Below are 20,143 nucleotides of genomic sequence, written 5' to 3' on the forward strand. Positions count from 1 at the left end.
TGAAACTCACTGTTTATCTGAAATTTATTTTCTATTTTATTTATTTATTTTTAGACAGGGTCTCACTCTGTGGCCCTCTGCTGGAGTGCAGTGCAGTGGCACAATCTCAACTCACTGCAACCTCCGCCTCCTGGGTTTAAGTGATTCTCCTGCCTCAGCCTCCCGGGTTTAAGTGATTCTCCTGCCTCAGCCTCCCAAGTAGGTAGGATTACAGCTGCGCACCACCACACCATTTATCTGAAATTTAACTGGCCAGGCACAGTGGCTCACGCCTGTAATCCCAGCACTTTGGGAGGCTGAGGCACGTGGATCACATGAGGTCAAGAGTTCAAGACCAGCCTGGCCAACGTGGTGAAACCCCATCTCTACTAAAAATACAACAATTAGCTGGGCGTAGTGGTGGGCATCTGTAATCCCAGCTACTCAGGAGGATGAGGCAGTAGAATCACTTGAACCTGGGAGGAAAAAATAAATAAAATAAAATAATAAAATAAAATAATTTGAGACAGAGTCTTGCTCTGTCTCCAGGCTGGAGTGCAGTGGCACCATCCTGGCCCACTGCAACCTCCCCCTGCCAAGTTCAAGCTATTCTCCTGCTTCAGCTTCCTGAGTAGCTGGATTACAGGCGTGCACCACCACACCCGGCTAATTTTTGTATTTTTAGTAGAGACGAGGTTTCACCATGTTGGTCAGGCTGGTCTCAAACTCCTGATCTCAAGTGATGCCCTCGCCTTGGCCTCCCAAAGTAAAGTGCTGGGATTACAGGCATGAGCCACCATGCCCAGCCGTCTTGTATTTTTATGTGCTCAATTTGGCACCAGCTTGGTGCCTGGTGTAGAGCACGCACTCAGTAAATGTTAGCTGAAGGAATATGGGCAGTGATGGCTGCAGGCACAGGTGCTGTGGGGCACAAAAGAAGCAAGGTCCCTAGAGGAGGTGACACCTGAGCCCTAAAGATAGAAATATTAGGTCATACATCAACAGCCCCTCCATGGAGATATCTCCCACAGTGGGTTGAATAGAATCCCCCCAGATTATATGTTCAAGTCCTAACCATACCCCTACCCTGTATCTGTGAATGCGACCTTAATTGGAAATAGAGTCTTTGCAGATGTAATTAAGTTAAAGCTCTTGGGATGAGATCATCCTGGATTTAGGGTGGGCCCTAAATCCAATGACTGGTGTCCTTAAAAGAGAAAGCAGAGGGAGATTTGAGATGAAGCAGGAAGACAGCCGTATGAAGCCAGAGCCGGAGACTGGAACGAGGTAACTAGGAGTCAAGGACTGCCAAGGAGAGAGGCACGCAGTGGGTTTTCCCTCAGAGCCTAGAAAAGGAACCAGCTCTGCCAACACCTTGATTTTGAGCTTCTGGGAGAACTGGGACACAACGAATTGCTGTTGTTTTAAGCCATCTGGTTTGTGATACTTCATTAGGGCAGCCAAGGAAAACTAACACACTCCCAAGGTTCCGTGTTTCCCAAAATCTCTGTTTCTTCCTTCAGGACCTCCGCCCCCAGAACCCTCTCTAGTACCAGACCTGTTATCCGGCCTGTGTAGCCAGCCACCAACATGGCCCCAGTAATCTTTTGTTGCTGTTGTTATTTTTTTAAGACAGAATCTCGCTCTGTTGCCCAGGCTGGAGTGCAATGGGGTGATCTCGGCTCACTGCAACTTCCGCCCCCTGGATTCAAGTGACTCTCCTGCCTCAGCCTCCCAAGTAGCTGGGATTACAGGCATGTGCCACCATGCCCAGCTAAATTTTTTTGTATTTGTAGTAGAGACGGGGTTTCACCGTGTTGGCTAGGCTGGTTTCCAATGCCTGATCTTAGGTGATCCTCACCTCAGCCTCCCAAAGTACTGGGATTACAGGCATGAGCCACCGCACCCGGCCTCTGTTTTTTTTGTTTTTTTTTTTTTTGAGACAGAGTCTTGCTCTGTCACCAGGCTGGAGTGCAGTGGTGCCATCTCGGCTCAATGCAACCTCCACCTCCTGGGTTCAGGCAATTCTTCTGCCTCAGTCTCCCAAGTAGCTGGGGCTACAGGTGCCCGCCACCATGCCCGGCTATATTTTGTATTTTTAGTAGAGACGGAGTTTCACCATGTTGGCCAGGCTGGCTTCGAACTCCTGACCTCATGATCCGCCCACCTTGGCCTCCCAAAGTGCTGGGAGTATTACAGGTGTGAGCCACCATGCCCGGCACCTCTGTTCTTTATAACCCAGTCTCAGATGTTCTGTTACAGCAGCACAATGGACTAAGCCAACTGCAGAGCCCCACCTTTGCTCGGGTGATGGGTTGGGGTCATGGCAGGTGTGCTGGAGTACAAGTACCATGGGTCCAGTCCAAGCCTGGGAATCCTATTCTCCTTTGAGGGATTGGTTTAAGGGGCATGGGCCTGTTCTGGGATTCCTGGGAAGGGTTGTTCTTCCTGATAACAAGACAAATGCCAAGGAGAAAGCCCCTGCTCCCTGCCCCTCCTCTCCCACCCTGGAAATTGTCCTCAGAGGATGGGATGCTTGGAGCAGCTGCAGCCATTTAGTGATCATGAGGAGAAATCTGATACGTGGAAGGGACAATGCTGAGAAAGGAGAAGCACCTGAGACCTCGATGACCACTGAGCCTCTGTCAGTGGTGACACTGACCTCCTGACTCCTTAGGAAAGATAAAATGCCTGCTTTGCCCAAATCATCACTGAGTGGCTGTTCCTCTACTTGCAGCCACGTGCATCTTAACCGAAAGGGAAGAGACACAAGATTTTGAAAATATGTCTCTGGTATCACCCAGCTTGGGACTGGCTCTTAGCTCTGCCACCATCAAGCTGTGTGATCTTAGGCAGGTGACCTGAAGCCTCAGCCTTTCATCTGGAAAATAGGGCTGCTGTGGGGGGAAAATGGGATAACCCAGGTAAGGCATTTTGCACATGGTGGTTGGTATATATATGCATTCATTTCATTTGTTTATTCCTCCACTAATTTATTTAACAATCATATTTAAACACCTACTATATACTTGCACTAATAGGGTTTGGGAATGTAGTTGTGAAAAACTAACTAATAAGCACTTGAAATTGGCTCTTACTTCTACTATTATTGCAAGACTTTGCCTTCAAGGAGCAGGTCCTGATATGTTAGTAAAATCAAGATAGGTTTGGCAGAAGTGATCTTCTTGGACTTACCAGTGTGGGTATCTGTAGTGAGAGAGGTTGGGGGCAGTTAGGGAGGGGAGGAGCAGTTAGGAAGGGAGCTGGGGGCAGTTAGGGAGGGGAGGAGCAGTTAGGAAGGGAGCTGGGGGCAGTTAGGGAGTTGGGGGCAGTTAGGGAGTTGGGGGCAGTTAGGGAGCTGGGAGCAGTTAGGAAGGGCTTTCCTGGGGAAGTGGTGCTTGGGACACCTGAGGCTGATTCTCCCAGCAACTGTTTGTTAAGCACCTACTGTGTACCAGCTGCTGTGGAACTCTGTAAGTTGCTGGGGTAAGACAGGTGCCCCACCCTCTGGGCTCACAGCCTCCAGTAGGTGATAAACAGGTATGTGGGGTCAGGTGCAGTGGCTCATACCTGTAATCCCAGAACTTTGGGAGGCTGAGGCGGGCAGATCACTTGAGCCCGGGAGTTCAAGACCAGGCTGGGCAGCATAGCAAGACCCCGTCTCTATAAAAAATAAAAAGTTAATTGGGTGTGGTGGCACACACCTGTAGTCCCAGCTACCCAGGAGGCTGAGGTGAGACGAATGCTTGAGCCGGGGAGATTGAGGCTGCAGTAAGCTGTGATCTTGCCACTGCATTCCAGCCTGGGTGACTCAGTGAGACCCTGCCTCAAGAAAAACACAAAAAAACAAAAAACAAAAGCCAGTAGGTGGTTCCATTACATTGTGATAAGTGATGAGATAGGGAGGGGGCAGATGTCCTGCAGAAGGTGATATCTGAGCTTCATTTCGAAAGGTAAATAAGAATTAGACAGCAAGGGGCCAGGCACAGTGGCTCATGCCTGAAATCCCAGCACTGTGGGAGGCCAAGGTGGGTGGATCACATGAGGCCAGGAGTTTGGGTGGATCACATGAGGTCAGGAGTATGAGACTAGCCTGGCCAACATGGTGAAACACTGTCTCTACTAAAAATACAAAAAAATTACCCAGGCATGGTGGCACATGCCTGCAATCTCAGCTACTCGAGAGACTGAGGTAGGAGAATCATTTGAACCTTGGAGGCAGAAGTTGCAGTGAGCTGAGATCGCGCCACTGCACTCCAGCCTGGGCAACAGAGCGAGACTGTCTCAAAATAAATAAATAAATAAATAAATAAATAAATAAACGAAAACAAACAACAACAAAAAAAACCAGGCCGGGCACAGTGGCTCACGCCTGCAGCACTTTGGGAGGCTGAGGTGGGTGGATCGTGAGGTCAGGAGTTCAAGACCAGCCCGGCCAAGATGATGAAACCCCATCTCCACTAAAAATACAAAAAATTAGCCAGTGTGGTGGCGGGCGCCTGTAATCCCAGCTACTCAGGAGGCTGAGGCGGAGAATTGCTTGAACCTGGGAGGTGGATGTTGCGGTGAGCCGAGATCACGTCACTGCACTCCAGCCTGGGCGACAGAGCGAGACTCTGTCTCAAACAAACAAAACAACAACAACAACAAAGGAGAGAATTAGACAGCAAGGAAAGGAGGAGCTTCGTTCCAGATATTGTATATATAAAGACTTGGAGGAAAGAGAGGGGACTCAGGGCATCCTGGGCATTTCCAGTTGCTGAGTGTAGCTAAGGCATATCGTTAAGTGGGATAGTGTTGAGAGGTGTATTGTTTCTGAGGCTTTGATTGTAAGTGACAGAAAACAGAAATCAGCTAGGCTTAAATAATAAGGAAAAAATGTACTGGCCTACTCCTTACATAACTAAAAGGTCCAGAGGTTCAGGCCAGGTGTGGTGGCTCACGCCTATAATCCCAGCACTTTGGGAAGCTGAGGAGGGCAGATCACCTGAGGTCAGGAGTTCGAGATCAGCCTGACTAACATGGTGAAACCCCGTCTCTACTAAAAATACAAAAAAATTAGCCAGGCATGGTGGTGGGTGCCTGTAATCCCAGTTATTCAGGAGGCCCAGGCAGGAGAATTGCTTGAACCTGGGAGGCGGAGGTTGCAGTGAGCCGAGATTGTGCCATTGCACTACAGCCTGGGCGACAAGAGCAAAACTGCATCTCAAAAATAAAAAGTCCAGAGGTTCAGTGACTTCAAGTGAGGTTGGTTGGGTCACTTTTTCTCCTCCACCTCCGGGTTCAGGTGATTCTCATGCCTCAGACTCCCATCTTTTCTTTTTTTTTTTTTTTTTTGAGACAGGGTCTCACTCTGTTGCCCAGGCTGGAGTGCAGTGGCACACTCATGGCTCCTGGGTTCAAGCAGTCCTCCCACCTCAGCCTCCCTAGTAGCTGGGACCACAGGCACATGCCACCACACCTGGCTAATTTTTTTTTTTTTTAATAGAGGCAGGGGTCTTGTCATGTTGCCCAAGGTGGTCACGACTCCTAGTTTCAAGTGATTCACCCATCTCTGCCTCCCAAAGTTCTGGGATTACAGTGTGAGCCACTGCACCTGGCCTTGGGTGGCTTTTTCCATCTCCTCGTGGTATTCGCCATAGTGTTGGCTTTCCCCAAAGATCAAAGATGGCAGCCAACACCCCTGTGCTCAGCTTCCTGGTCTTTGTCATATATTTACAACATGCTGATTGGACCAGCTTTGGTTTCTAGTTCATTTCTGAAGCATTCACGGTATCCAGGGCCTTGGGGAAGGCTGGCATTGGCATGGGATCAACGCCATAGCACCACATGGATCCCCAAACAAAAAAGGGGAAGAGGGATGGATGTCAGGGGACCAGATTTTGAAGGAGATAAGTCATGCTAAGGAGCTTGATCTTAATCCAAGGATAATGAGAAGCAGAGGATTGACTTGATCAGATTGGGTTTTAGAAAGATCACCCTGGAGGCTGGGCACAGTGGCTCACACCTGTAATCCCAGCAGTTTGGGAGGCTGAGGCAGGTAGATCACCTGAGGTCAAGAGTTCAGGACCAGCCTGGCCAACACGGTGAAACCCCGGCTCTACTAAAAATACAAAAAAATTAGCCGGGCGTGGTGGCGGGCACCTGTAATCCCAGCTACTAGGGAGGCTGAGGCAGGAGAATAGCTTGAACCCAGGAGGCGGAGGTTGCAGTGAGCTGAGATCGCACTATTGCACTCCAGCCTGGGCAACAAGAGTGAAACTTCATCTCAAAAAAAAAAAAAAAATCACATTGGCTGGGCAGCATGTGCCTGTAATCACAGCTACTCAGGAGGCTGAGACAGGAGGGCAGCTTCAGTCCAGGAGTCCAAGACCAGCTTGGGCCTTATAGGGAGACTGTATCTCAAAAAATAAAAAAGAAAGATCACCCTGGCTGTCGAATAAAGAACAGATTAGAGGAAGGCAAGAGAGGAGGCAGAGAGTCCAGTGGGGGACTCTTTCAGGAATAGGATGAGGGCCAGGAGGGGCAGTGGGAGAGGGGACCTCACAAGAGTTGGAGACTGATGGATCAGGAAGTAAAGGAGAGGGAAGAGTGGAGGGCCACTCCCAGGTTTCTACTTTGGATCCCAATGGGGAGAGAGATAAAGGGTCTGTAATCCCAGAACTTTGGGAAGCCTAGGTAGGCAGATTACTTCAGGTCAGGATTACGAGACCAGCCTGGCCAGCATGGTGAAACCCCGTCACTACTAAAAATACACAAAATTTGTCAGGTATGGTGGTGCATGCCTGTAATCCCAGCTACTCAGGAGACTGAGGCAGGAGAATTGCTTTAACCTGGGAGGTGGAGGTTGCAGTGAGCCAAGATCATGCCACCAGACTCCAGCCTGGGCAACAGAGTGAGACTCCTTTTCAAAAAATAAAATAGACTGGGCATGGTGGCTCACGCCTGTAATCCCAGGGCTTTGGGAGGCCGAAGTGGGCAGATCACCAGAGGTTGGGAGTTTGAGACCAGCCTGATGAACATGAGGAAACCCTGTCTCTACTAAAAATACAAAATTAGCTGGGCGTGGTGGCGCATGCCTGTAATCCCAGCTACTCGGGAGGCCGAGGCAGGAGAATTGCTTGAACCCAGGAAGCAGAGGTTGTGGTGAGCCAAGATCGTGCCATTGCACTCCAGCCTGGGCAACAAGAGTGAAACTCCATCTCAATAAATAAATAAAAGGAAGAGCGATAGGGAAGGGGCAGGCTGGGCACATGGTGGTGAAGATTGGTGAAGATTCAGAGATGGTTTTGAACAGGGCTGAGAGACAGCAAGTGATGCTGAGTCCGGAAGGCAATTGGTAGGATATAGGGGTTCAGAGCCTGGGGTCAGGGGTCTGGGCTGGGGAAGGAGGGGGCTATCCACAGCCCACGGTTTGATATATCTGAGCCTGGGGAATTGAGGGAGTAGATCGAGCCCAAAGGACACATATGAAGGGTTTGAAGTCCAGCCAGGAAGGGAGCCAGGGAGGAGCTCACATCCTGGAGCTAGAGGTGGCCCTGTCTGTCCAGTCCTGCCCAGAGATGGAGTGAGAACATACCCGCCAAACGTCCTTTGGGTTTAGAGATAGCAAAGTCACTGGTGACCTTGGAGGAACAGTTTCTGTGGAGTAGTGGAGTTGGGGAGTGAGTGGGAGGTGAGGACAGGGATGGAGGGGTGTGAACATCTCTTTAAGAAGTGCTTTTTTTTTTTTTTTTTTTTTTAAGGCAGCAATACTGCTAGCTGAAAGGGGCAACTAAGGTGAACATGGGATGGAGGGAGGGGTGGGAGTGGGGTACGGGAGGTGGAGGGATGTGTGTGTGTTTAAGATGAATGGACTTAAGCAGGTTCATGTGATGGGGGGAAGACAAACATGAGTAAGGAGAGGAAAATGAAAATCAAGGTGCTCAGGATTGGGGTGTGTGTGTGTGGTGGGGCTGGCACTGAGGGTGATGCAAAGCCTGGGAGTGAGGTTGGCCTTGAAGGGGAAGGTCCATCTAAGCTACAGGGAGGGGAAGGAGCAGACAAAGCCATGAAGGGGGTTCCTCCCAGATGGCCTCAGTTCTCTCTGGAAGTAGGAGGCAAGGTCCTATGATAAGAGCCATATGGTGGGTGGAGTGGTGGAGGGGACTGTGGGGAGAGCAGGAAGGGTGCTCACTGCTCAGCCAGAAGCCCTGGATGTGCCCTGGCAGAGCAGAGCTCACCTGCAGAACCCAGCAGCCCTGAGGGAAGGGCTGGGCATGGGGTATGCAGATGGGTGAGCCAGGCCAGGGTTTGCTGGGTGGGTGGAGCATCCTGGGCCACCAGGTGAGGCTCAGAGAATGGTGAGCCACCTGTTCGGCTGGATCATATATGGGCTAGAAACCCCTTGAGTACTGGGCTATGAGACCTTTGCCTGGAAGGCAATAGGGAACCGTGAAAGGCTGAGCAGTAATGGGACATAATGGAAGCTATATTTAAAAATTTGTATTCAGCGGCCTGGCGTGGTGGCTCACACTTGTAATCCCAATACTTTGGGAGCCAAGACAGGTGAATCGCTTGAGATCAGGAGTTCCAGACCCGCCTGGCCAAAATGGCAAAACTCTGTCTCTACCAAAAACACAAAAATTAGCCAGGCATGGTGGCGCATGTCTGTAATCCCAGCTACTTGGGAGGCTGAGGCAAAAGAATCGCTTAAACCTGGGAGGCAGAGGTTGCAGTGAGCCGAGCTCATACCACTGCATTCCAGCCTGGGCAACAGAGCAAGACTTGGTCTAGAAAAAACAAACAAACAACAACAACAAAAAATTTTTGTATTATGTGTGTATAGTGTATAATGGATTAGAGAGGTCAGACTGAAGGCTGAAGTTCCAGATACCTATCTGGAACTGCTGACATGTCTAAAGGGAGTATCTTAGTCCATTTTGTGTTGCTATAACCGAATACCTGAGACTGGGTAGTTTACAAACAAGTAAGTTTATTTGGCTCACAGTTTGGGAGGCTGGGAAGTCCAAGAGCATGGTGCTGGAATCTGGTGAGGGCCTTCTTGCTGCATCCTCACGTGGCAGCAGGAGCTCACATGCAGGGTGGGATTAGGGGGCCAAACTCATCTTTTATCTAGAAACCACTCCCTCGATAACTAACCCACTCTTGAGCTAATGGCATTAATCCATTCCTGAGGGCAGTGCCTCATGCCCAAAGGTCCCACCTCTCAACACTGTTGTATTAGGGATTAAGTTTCCAACACATGGACTTTGTGGGAAATGTTCAACCCATAGTCCAGAAGATGTGAAGTGTCCAATGTCATAGAGCAGCTTCTTGCTCCAGAGGTCAGACCCAGGAGCTCAAGGTGGGGCTGGCCCGGAACTGGTCCACTGGGCACGGGCTGCCTCATGGAGCAGTGAGCCATGGGCAGAGGGGGCCCCCAAGAGGGGAGCGTGGCTTCAGATGAAAACCAACATTGATGTCGTTACTCCATTCCATGTGAGATGTCCTTGGATCCTCCCAACAGTCGATGAGGTCAGGATCATCTTTCCCTTTTAGAGATGAAGGACTGAGGCTCAGAGAAGCCAAGTAATTCACCTAAGGCCACATAGCAAGCAAGAAGCGGAGCCAGGACTCAACCTAAGTCTGAGCTCCTGCCACTTCTCTAGGGACCTCTGGTCCACCTGACTGCACTGGAGGGTGATGGGTGGTTCTGGGGCAGGCCTTACTGGGGGTGGATTTAAGGCTCAATGACTCCAGTGGCCCAGGGGGACCATGATCCAGGCATTTCCCCAGGAACATGGCGCCAGGCTCAGCCTGTCTGGGAGGACATTTGTTCCCAGACTGAGGTGGGACCCCCTTGGTCCATGCGGTCACCGCCAGAGGGCGCAGCTATTGTCCAGGTGAGGGCAAGGGGAGGCCCCCCACCCCCAATCCCAGTTTCCGGAGAAACCAAGCAGGCTCCCCCTCATGGAGTCAGGGAGCTCCTGTCACCTCTCATCTCAACCCGACGTCTTGCTGACCCTTCCCCAGGGATGTCAGATTTGCTTAGGGAGTCAGATTTCCTCCGCGTGGGTGTCTGAAGCCTGGAGTCTCCTTGCTGACCCCGCGCCTGGTCTGCTGCATCCTCCCCCAAGTGCCACTCCCAGATGTGCCTGTCTTGCCTCCCTCTGCCCCCTCCTTGCACGGCCACCGTGCCGGGGTGGTACCAAGCGCCAGATTGCCACCTCTGTCACCTCTTTCAGCTTCTTCACAACCCTGGGTGGGGGGTGAGGTGGGGTGGGGGAAGGAGTGCCGGCTAGGCCAGGGGGGTCACCGACAGGGCCCGGAAAACGGGAGGGCAGCACCCTGGGCCACACAGCCTGCCCAGGGCCCCAGTGGGCGGCAGGGGAGGGAGGAACCGAATTCCTGTCTGGGCAGGACTGAGAGGGTGGGGGCCCCAGAGGGAGCTGCCGTGGTCCTTCCACTCTAGCCCACCTCCTCCATTTCCCCAGGGTCACCTCCCGCCAGGCCCCCAGTCGATGGAAGCAACTCCCCCCAGCCCCCTAATTGCTCAGCCAGGTTTTGGCTCGGATCCCACCACACTCCCTCCCCAACCCCAGGGCCCTCCCACTGCCTCCCTCCCTCCCCAAGTTTAGCCCCTTGGCTGTGGCCACTGATGGCCTGGCCAGGGTCCCAGGCACCACACCACAGCGGCCAGGCTCGCTGGGCCGGAGCTCAGGACAGTCCCAGTCTGTCTGGCAGGGCTGGCGCGCTTGGGATTGGCTGGAGCTGCCCCCGCCTGTGGGAGGAGGGAGCGGCAAGGGGAGGCCGGATGGCTTGCCCAAGGTCACCCTCCTTTTCCCTCCCAGCATCCCTGTTCAACCTTTGTCCCCTCGGCCTCACCTTGAGGAAGGAGGAAGCAAGAAACCCAGCAGGCAGAGTGCAGAGAAGCCCGGTGAAGGCAAAGGGCTCCTGACACTTATTCATTCAGCAAACACTGAGTGCCTACTATATGCCAGGCCCCGAAAGCACAGCAGCAAACAGAGCCCCTGCCCTCATGGGGACACAGCTCAGCCAGAGACAGGCAAGGAAACCACCACAGGCATCGTATAGACTTGTGTCTCTGAGCTGTGTGTGTGGCAAGGGCGCTGAGTGGGACTTGGCCTGGCTAGGGCCGGCTTCCCTGGGGACTGGAGGGGTGAGGAGCCTTTTCTGGCCCAGGCAAGGGATGCAGCTTCTGGCGGAGGCCTGTGTAGGGGCTGTGCAAGACCTCAGTTTCCTCATCTGGAACACCGTAGGAAATAAATGTGCCCTGATCACGCTTGCTTCCAGGCGGCCTGCGTCCTGGCCTGCAGCCCTCGAAAAGAAGGCGCTGTCGCTTCCAGTGGAAGGGTGAGCCCGAGCTCATCAGCGAAAATGTCAGGGAGGGCATTCCCGGGAGCCCTCCGGCTCGCGCCAAGCTCGGAGGTAGCTCGGGGAGGTGAGGGCCCCGGGTTCTCGGCCGCGCTGCCCAGCTTCCTTGGCCCCTTCCGCTGCCTCAGGCTGCAGGAGAGGAGGGGCTGGTCCCCGGGCTGCCTCTCCTTCCCTCCCCTCCCACACCCCCATGTTCCTGGCCACGTGGCACCTCTGTGCCCCAGGCCTGGGGGGGGACGATTTCTGACCTGGGGACAAGTGGAGCCAGGGAAAGGTGGGTGGGATCTGGGATACCGCGGAGCCCGGATCCGGTGGCGCAGCCCCGCCCCGCAGCCCCGGGGCGGCAGGGAGGGGGTGCTGTCTCTTTAAGAGCCTTCAGGCTGCTGGGAGCAGATGGCCAGGCCGGCCGGGGCCCCTTGTCCTTTGTGTGGCTTCGCACAAAAGAGGGGGCCAGCTGGGGAGGGGGCGGCTGTAGCAGGTGGGAGGGGTGGGGCCTTGCCCCTCCCCCTCCTAACCCTGCACCCTTGCCCCTCCATGAGGGGGTTCTTCACTAGGAACGCGCCTTCCCTCTGGACCCTGTGGCCCCCACAGTCGCCCCCAAACTCCTAGGACACACTTCCTGTGTCGTGGCCCACCTCCTAGGCAGAAGCCTCATTGCATCAGGGCCTAGGGACTCTCCCAACCCCCGCCCCAAGGAATAAACCTCCCCTCCCTGTCCCCACCTCCAGAGCAGTCTTCCTTTGGCCCAGAGTGCCTGGCTCTAGATAGAAATGAAGAGAATGAGGTTCTTAGGAGGCGGGGGAGAGGGATGCTGGGCCGGAGGGAATCCAGTGGCTGGGGATCCCTGCTAGAGAGACTGGGGGTACCTGGGGCAGCCCTGGAGTAGGGAGGCAAGAAATAAGCAGGTTGCTGAGCCTGGGGGTGGGGGCGAAGAGGCCGGGCCGGGTCCCCAGGTTTGAGTCTGGAAAGGAGGCAAGGGGGGATGGGGGACTCAACTGAGGCCCTGCCTAATAGGGGGCGGGGGCAAGATGGAAGACAGCACGGTAGGAGAGGCTGGTGTGCAGCAATGGTTGCCTGCCAGGCAGGAGGGGACGGAGATGAGAGCCTCTCCAAAGGGTGGAGGTGCTGGGGACAGGGATGGCGCCCTGCCACTCAGGAGGGGTCGGCCTGGGAAGACTCTCAGTCTTGAAGCAGACCTCCTTAGCTCAGACTAGCCCCTGGTCCATTCATTCTCCTCCTTTGTCCAGACCTCCCCACCCTGGGGCTTGGTGCCCAATCCATGATTTAAGAGGAGGATAAAGGCCCCGTAGCCCTGGCCCGAGGTGTGGCGGGCAACGTGGCCGCTGGCTGGGTGGCCCCATGTGGCTCGACGGCGCAGCAGCCGGGTGGGGTCGAGCCTGGCTTTCCCTGGCTGTCCGCAGGAGCCCCCAGGAACAAGCGGCCCCAGCCGGGTCGTGGCCCGACCGCAGGACCCCGGCCGCTCGGCCGCAGGCAGCGGGTGGGGGCAGGGATCCCTGGCTGGGCCGTGGGCTGCTTCTAAATTTAGGAATCTGATTACAGAGTGGACGAGGAAGGGAAGGGAGAGGAGGGTGCGAGTGCGGGCTCGGCTCAGTCTGGGCACAGCGGGGTGTGCCCGGGTGGAGGTGTGTCCAGGAGACTGGGGCTCCGGGTGGGAGGGGCGGCGGGCGGGGGCTTCAGCTTGTGTGCGCTGCAGCACGTGCCCTGGGCGGCGGGGACGGGCACGGGCGCAGCTCGCAGGCTCGGAGCTGCCGCCGGTGTGTGCGCTGGCTCTTTGTGTGCCTGGCAGGGTGGCTGGGTCTGGCTTTGAAAGTCTCTGCCCACCCCCTCCCCCATCGCCGTCTGTGCCGCTCTACCCGCTTCCCTGTCTGTCACTCTGCCCGTACTTGTCCGGGGGGGAGGGGGATGCTGCTTCCAGCTGGGGTGACAGTGAACCCAGTGGGGAGGAGACCCAGCTCCTCTCTCCCCTGAAGCCCAGACCTTCCCCTACACCTCCCACTCCCCATCCCTCAGCCCTTGCTACCACTGTTTAGGGGTGCACACTGCAGCAGTTAAAGGGAATTGGGGCGACCCTTGGGGACCCACAGATCCACCAGAAGCCAGCCTCTGGCTAGGTAGCTCTTGGAGGAATTCATTCCTTGCCTGTCCGGCCTCCCATCCGTTCTGGCCCCCAAGGGCGCATGAGGGGGGTCCCCCCTGCGGAAGGGGGGGCGGGGAGTTCCTTGGCAGGAAGGGAAATGGAAGGAAAAGCTGGGCTCCACCCGGGCGGGCGGGCAGGCGGCCCCAGGGCCCCCGGGGCAGGCGGCAGTAACCCGAGCCCACTGGTGTGTGGTGCTGGTGTGCGCGTGGGTGGGGCTGACCCCTGGCTACTCCTGGGGGGCAGTGGGATCTCCCCCAGGGGCAAGTCTGGGAGCCCAGGGACGCGAGGGGAGCCCCCGCAGCGGGACGCGCGCCCCACCAGGGTCCTGATCCCACCCTCTGGAGGTCTGGCCCCGGCCCCCAGGCCCCGCCCCCCCAGGCCCTGCCTCCCACCCCAGGGCCAGATGTTCAGCTGGCGGAGGCATCGGCTGGGGGAGGGGTGCTGAGGCCGCAGCCGGCACTACTTCCCTGCCAGCAGCTTCATTGTGTGCGCGAGGAGCGAGCGGCGGCGGAGAGCGGGCGAGCAAGCGGCAGCCCGAGCGCGGCGGGGAGAGCGAGCGCGCCGGGGAGGGTGCGAGGCGGCGCCCGCGGCTGCGCTCCGCCCGCCTCCCGGCAACTCTGCCCAGCGCCGCGCGCCGTGCGCGCCGTCCCGCCGTCCCGCCGCCGCCGCCGCCGCCGCCGGTGCCCCGGCTGGCTGCCGTCGCGGGCAGGGGTCTGCTTGGGACACGGGTCCCCGCCCGGGGACTGGGGCATCCCCGGCGCAGCCGAGAGGCGCAGAGCCCGGGGGGCGCAGATTGCGCTTCAGCGCCCAGTCGCTGAACGGCGTGGGCAGGTGGGCGGTGGGGTTCCAGGGCGCCCCGAGGACAGGGGGCCCGGACTTCAGGGGAACCCCAACCCTGGGGGGCGTACATAGTAATCGCGCCCCAGCCGCACCGGACCTTGCGCTCATCCCTTGCGTCCCCCACTTCTGCACAAACTTTTCTGACGCCCTGGCTCGTGGGGGTCGTGGAGAGTGCTGGGGCTGCCAGGTGGGCTCCCACCCCGCCGGACCCTAGCCACGCTGACCTCCTGCCTCTCCTCACCTCAGTGGCGACCTCTCCAGGCCGGGCCGGGCTCGGCACTCGGAGCGAGTGCGGCAACCGCTGTCGCTCTCCGAAGGCTCCCGCGCCCCCCGGGGCAGCTGGGCGGGGTAATGCCCGCGGTGATGGAGAAGCCGAGCGCGGGCTCTGGGATCCTGTCCCGCAGCCGGGCCAAGACGGTGCCCAACGGCGGACAGCCCCACTCGGAGGATGACAGCAGCGAGGAGGAGCACTCGCACGGTGAGCCCGGTGGCCTAGGGTTAAAGGCGCGCCGGCCTGGGGGGAGCGGAGTGGGGCGGGAGAGGGAAGAGTTGCAGACCACGAGCCTGTTAGACTGATGGCTCCTGCCTCTCCTGGATTGGAGCCTCTGCGTAGCTTCTCCCACAAGCCCAGGCTGCCGGCACAGCCAATCTGGAACCTGGGCCCCTAGCTGTTGTGGAGGCGTCCTGCGGGCCCCTGACCTGCCCTCTGCCCCTCAGGGACCGAGGCATCCCTCCCTTGCATAGAGTGGGTCCCTCATACCTTGCCACCTTGCAGGGGACTGAGGTCTGGCTGGAGCAGGGGCTGGAGAGACACCTCCACACAGAGCTGTGAGGCTCCTGTGGTGGGAAGGAGCCTTGGGTTCCTTGCAGGGCTGTGGTCCAGGTCTAGGGGCTGCCCTCCAACCCCGCTCCCTTCCCCCCAGCCGGAACAAAGCACCCTGCTTGGCCTGGGCTCTAAAACTGTGCCCTTGTCCACCCTCCAGCCCCAGTGGCCATGGCTGGACAGGGTCTTTTCCTCTTCCAGTCCCTTCTGTGGCTGCAGGTAACTGGGGGACAATGAGGGAAAAGTGAGCCTCCTGGAAGGTGGGGGCCCTGGGTGGTGAGGAAGGAGAACTCCAGGCCAGCTACCTCCCCCGCCACATCCTCCCTCCCGCCCTCCCTCCCTGGAGTCCTGACTGCCTCCCCCTGGCTCCACAGACAGCATGATCCGCGTTGGAACCAATTACCAGGCCGTAATTCCGGAGTGCAAGCCTGGTGAGCAGCAGGACAGGCTGTGAAGTGGGGTGGGGGTGGAGGCCCGGGGCTTGGCCTGCAGCCCCACCTGGGGCGCCCTTGGCTGGCTCCCCTGGAAGGACAGGCTGGCAGGGGTGGGTGGCCCTGCAGCATGGTTTGCTTTCCTGCCCTGCCTTCCTGTCTGGGTCTCTGCCCCTCCTTCCCTTCTGGGCCTCAACCTCCCTGGCTCCACTCCTCTGCTGCCCTCTGGCCATGGGTCGAGGCTTGTGCCACCAGGCTGACCTGAGTGTCTTCCCTCCTGCTCCTCGGCCTTTCAGAGAGCCCCGCACGCTACAGCAACAAGGAGCTGAAGGGGATGCTGGTGTGGTCACCTAACCACTGTGTGTCAGATGCCAAGCGTGAGTGGGGCACAGCCCTGGGAGGTGGGGGCTTGGGTTCATCCCAGCTCCAAGCTAGCTCTTCTCAGAAGGGGGCTGGAGGCTGAGGTGTGCCTGGGTCCAACCCTTGCCCTGGGGCTCGTGTTCAGGGACCTGGCCGTTGCGGGGTGGTCCCTTTCTGGACAAGCCTGGGTTAGGAGCTATAACCCCCTTCACCAAGACCCTGCCCCTGCTGCCCTTGCAGTTGACAAGTACATTGCGATGGCCAAGGAGAAGCATGGCTACAACATTGAGCAGGTGAGCCTTGGCTCCCAGGGACTTGGGAATGGGGTGGAACGGTGTTGGGGGCAGCTGAGCCTGAGCTGCCCCTTGCCCCGGGCCAGGCGCTGGGCATGCTCCTGTGGCATAAGCACGATGTGGAGAAGTCGCTGGCCGACCTGGCCAACTTCACCCCATTCCCTGACGAGTGGACAGTAGAGGACAAGGTGCTGTTTGAACAGGCCTTTGGCTTCCACGGCAAATGCTTCCAGCGGATCCAGCAGATGGTAAAGCCCTTCCACCCCCACTCCCCGGCGCTCCTCTGCGCCTCCTTTCTGAAGAGCTTACCTGGGGCCCAGAGTCTTGAGTGGGTCCCAGCTTCTGGCGTTGCCTCCTCCAGCTGCCTGACAAGTTGATTCCCAGCCTGGTGAAGTACTACTACTCTTGGAAGAAGACCCGCAGCCGAACTAGTGTGATGGACAGACAGGCCCGGCGGCTGGGGGGCCGCAAGGACAAAGAAGACAGGTGGGGGCAGGAGCAAGCACTGGGCATGGGGTAGGTAGAGCTCCTGGCAGCTACCTCATTCCCTCCCTGGCCCCTGTGTCAGCAGTGATGAGCTTGAAGAGGGTCGAGGAGGCGTGAGTGAGGGAGAGCCCGATCCTGGAGATCCCAAGAGAGAGGTGAGCTCCCAGAGCCTCTGGGCCCTGCCTGCCTGTCCTCTTGCCTCTCTCTGGCCCTGTACCACCTACCTGCCTCTGCTTTCACTGGCAGCCTCTACCCTCTCGGCCCCTGAATGCACGCCCAGGCCCTGGGAAAAAGGAGGTCCAGGTGTCTCAGTACCGCCACCACCCCTTGCGAACCCGGCGTCGCCCACCCAAGGGCATGTACCTGAGCCCTGAGGGCCTCACGGCAGTGTCAGGAAGCCCGGACCTTGCCAACCTCACACTCCGAGGTCTTGACTCTCAGCTCATCTCCCTCAAGCGCCAGGTGGGGCCCTGGGAAATGAACGGGCTATGCAAAGGGGGCATTCGGCACCTGGGAACTGAAGTCTGGGGGGAGCTGAGGTATAAGCGAGATGGTTCAGGGGCCGAGCCCCATCCTCTGGGACTCTGAGTAATGTGGTGTTCTTTTTGGGCCGCCTTTTAAAAACTGGTCTGCAGACTGGGTGCGCTGGCTCACGCCTGTAATCCAGGCACTCTGGGGGACTGAGGCGGGCGGATCACCTGAGGTACACAGTTCAAGACCATCCTGGCCAACATAGTGAAACCCTGTCTGTGCTAAAAATACAAAAATTAGCTGGGCGTGGTGGCACACACCTGTAATCCCAGCTACTCGGGAGGCTGAGGCAGGAGAATTGCTTGAACCTGGGAGGCGGAGGTTGCAGTGAGCTGAGATTACGCCACTGCACTCCAGCCTGGGCGACAGAGATTCCGTCTCAAAAAAAAAAAAAAAAATAGGCCGAGCCCGGTGGCTCATACCTGTAATCCCAGCACTTTGGGAGGCCGAGGTGGGTGGATCACCTGAGGTCGGGAGTTCGAGACCAGCCTGACCAACATGGAGAAACCCTGTCTCTACTAAAAAAAATACAAAATTAGCCAGGCGTGGTAGCAGGCGCTTGTAATCCCAGCTACTCGGGAGGCTGAGGCAGGAGAATCGCTTGAACCCGGGAGGCGGAGGTTTTGGTGAGCTGAGATTGCGCCATTGCACTCCAACCTGGGTAACGAGTAAAACTCCTTCTCAAAAAAAAAAAAAAAATATATATATATATATATAAAATAAAAATATAAACTGGTCTGCAGAAAGGGGAGAACCCCAGCGGCTCCCCTACTGAGTAGTTGTTTAGGGGGAACAAGCCAGATGGTGGATGGCAGAAAGCTTTGCCGGGGCAGTGGTGCTGGTGTCTGTGCAGAAGTAGCGTCCTGTGAGGGGCATAGTGGCCTGCCTGAGATGGGAGTCTGATGTTCCTCCACTTCCTGGCCTTCCCAGGTACAGAGCATGAAGCAGACCAACAGCAGCCTGCGCCAAGCCCTGGAGGGCGGTATTGATCCACTCCGCCCCCCGGAGGTATGGCTGCTCTTGAAGTTAGGGTGCAAAGGGGGGTTTCTCTCCGGAGGTAGAGCAGAAAGAGTACTGCTTGGGGAACAGGGCTGCCATTTGTATGGTTTTGAGTCTAAAGGATATGTTGTTCCTTGCTTTCCAGGCCAACACCAAGTTCAACTCCCGCTGGACCACAGATGAGCAGCTTTTGGCCGTCCAAGGTGGGTTAAACTGTGGTGAGAAGAGAGGACCCCAGGAATCTATCTCCCCACCCTCCAAGGAGTGGGGGGGCAGAGGGGAAGGGTCAGGGAAGTAACTAGTTCTAAGGGGTATTGACGCTGCTGCCCTTTTGACCCTTGCAGCCATCCGTAGGTATGGCAAAGACTTTGGGGCTATTGCAGAGGTGATTGGGAACAAGACTCTGACCCAGGTGAAGACTTTCTTTGTGAGCTACCGGCGCCGCTTCAATCTGGAGGAGGTGCTGCAGGAATGGGAGGCTGAGCAGGATGGGGCCCCTGGAGCCCCAGTCCCCATGGAGGAGGCTAGGAGAGGGGCTCCATTGCCAGCCCCAGCCCTAGAGGAAGATGATGAGGTGAGAAGGGGGTGAGAGAAACCCCTCAGAGAGGAGAGGCGAGGCGAGGCGAGGTGAGGCGCCGCCTTGGTCCTTAGACTGGGCTGAGGGCGGGAAGAGCCTGGCTTCTCACTCTTTCCTCTCCCCTCAGGTCCAGATTACATCGGTCTCCACGTCTGTGCCCCGATCAGTGCCCCCTGCGCTGCCACCCCTTCCACCTCCCACCTCGCTGTCCCAGCCGCCCCCACTGCTGAGGCCACCTTTGCCCACGGCTCCCACTCTGCTCCGACAGCCACCCCCACTGCAGCAGGGCCGCTTCCTCCAGCCCCGGCTGGCCCCCAACCAGCCCCCACCGCCTCTCATCCGCCCCGCTCTGGCTGCCTCCCGCCACAGTGCCCGCCCTGGCCCTCAGCCCCCACCCACCTTGATTGGAGCCCCTCTGGAGCCCCCAGCGCCCTCACTCTGAGCCCTGATGTCCTCCACCAACCACAGGCTCCAGGACCCAGGCATCTCTGGTGGTGACCCAGGCCATCCCCAGGCATCTCTGGTGTCACTGAGGACAGAAGGGACTAGGGCTCTGGCGGGGTCTTTGTAAGACCAGAGTGGCGGACAGCCCAGCCCTGCCCTTTGGGTTCTGCATGTGTTCCTGGCAGCTGGGCCTGTCTCCTGGGGCCATGGCCGGGCTCAGGGGCCTTTGAGCTGGCCTGAGGGCACTTTCGCTTCCTGGCCGGGACTGGAATGGCTGCCTCCTAGTCAGCTGGGGCTTGGCCTCTGGGTCCTGCCCTTTGTGTGTCCGGGGTAGTGACCTTAGCGTGGAGTGGGGAGAGGGCAGTTGGGTGTGCTGGCTGTTCTCATTCCTCTTTCCCTTCTTTTAGCAATAAGTCTGGGGTGAGGTGGGGAGGGAGGCTGCAGGGGGGGAGGTGGGCAGAGGGGCCTTACAGCAGCAGAGGTTGGAAGAGAAGCTCTGCCTTCAGGGGCCAGCTGGGAAATGCTAAGGAGCTGAGGGTGCCCACCAAGCCCACCTTCCAGAAACTTGGGAGAAATGGGGGTTGGGAACTTATGCAGACATGGATTTATTTTTCAACATTTTTTAAAAATTAAAAAAAAATAAAGTCTAAGCTTACTGAGTTTTCTTTCCCTTTTGGTGCAAGGGCCCTGGGCTTTGCTTCCTGTCTGTGCCCTGTGGCTAAGTGTGGAGCTGGGCCCACCCAGCACTGGCCCCAGACAGGAATCAAGTCTCTCCTGCAAGGCAGGCGGGCTGGGCCACATCTTGCCCACAGGGGACTGGGTCCCTGCCTGGCTGGGAGAAGAAAC

General features: G+C 57.2%; 1 protein-coding gene across 3 annotated transcripts; it reads left to right on the top strand.

Moving 5' to 3' along the window:
* The first annotated feature begins 13,993 nt into the window (after positions 1–13,993).
* Positions 13,994–19,947, top strand: RCOR2 (REST corepressor 2). 3 transcript variants are annotated; one of them, XM_003780376.5, is made up of 12 exons: positions 13,994–14,831; positions 15,551–15,607; positions 15,904–15,984; positions 16,208–16,260; positions 16,347–16,508; positions 16,622–16,746; positions 16,832–16,901; positions 16,993–17,208; positions 18,208–18,285; positions 18,422–18,479; positions 18,621–18,850; positions 18,981–19,947. In XM_003780376.5, exons 1-12 carry the CDS (start codon positions 14,705–14,707, stop codon positions 19,293–19,295), a joined length of 1,572 nt encoding a protein of 523 aa, XP_003780424.2. In that variant the 5' UTR covers positions 13,994–14,704; the 3' UTR covers positions 19,296–19,947. The 3 variants fall into 3 exon arrangements, with proteins under 3 accessions (XP_003780424.2, XP_063584462.1, XP_054380175.1); XM_063728392.1 differs by lacking the exon at positions 18,621–18,850; XM_054524200.2 differs by lacking the exon at positions 18,208–18,285 and having other exon boundaries at positions 14,249–14,831.
* Positions 19,948–20,143: the final 196 nt, after the last annotated feature.

Source organism: Pongo abelii, chromosome 9, assembly GCF_028885655.2.
Source record: "Pongo abelii isolate AG06213 chromosome 9, NHGRI_mPonAbe1-v2.0_pri, whole genome shotgun sequence".
In the NCBI taxonomy this organism is placed as follows: domain Eukaryota; kingdom Metazoa; phylum Chordata; class Mammalia; order Primates; family Hominidae; genus Pongo; species Pongo abelii.

Coding starts and splice junctions, on each gene's coding strand:
- RCOR2 (XM_003780376.5), top strand. CDS start 14,705: ATGCCCGCGGTGATGGAGAAGCCGAGCGCGGGCTCTGGGATCCTGTCC. Junction 15,985..16,207: donor CTGTGTGTCAGATGCCAAGC/GTGAGTGGGGCA, acceptor CTGCCCTTGCAG/TTGACAAGTACATTGCGATG. Junction 17,209..18,207: donor TCATCTCCCTCAAGCGCCAG/GTGGGGCCCTGG, acceptor TGGCCTTCCCAG/GTACAGAGCATGAAGCAGAC.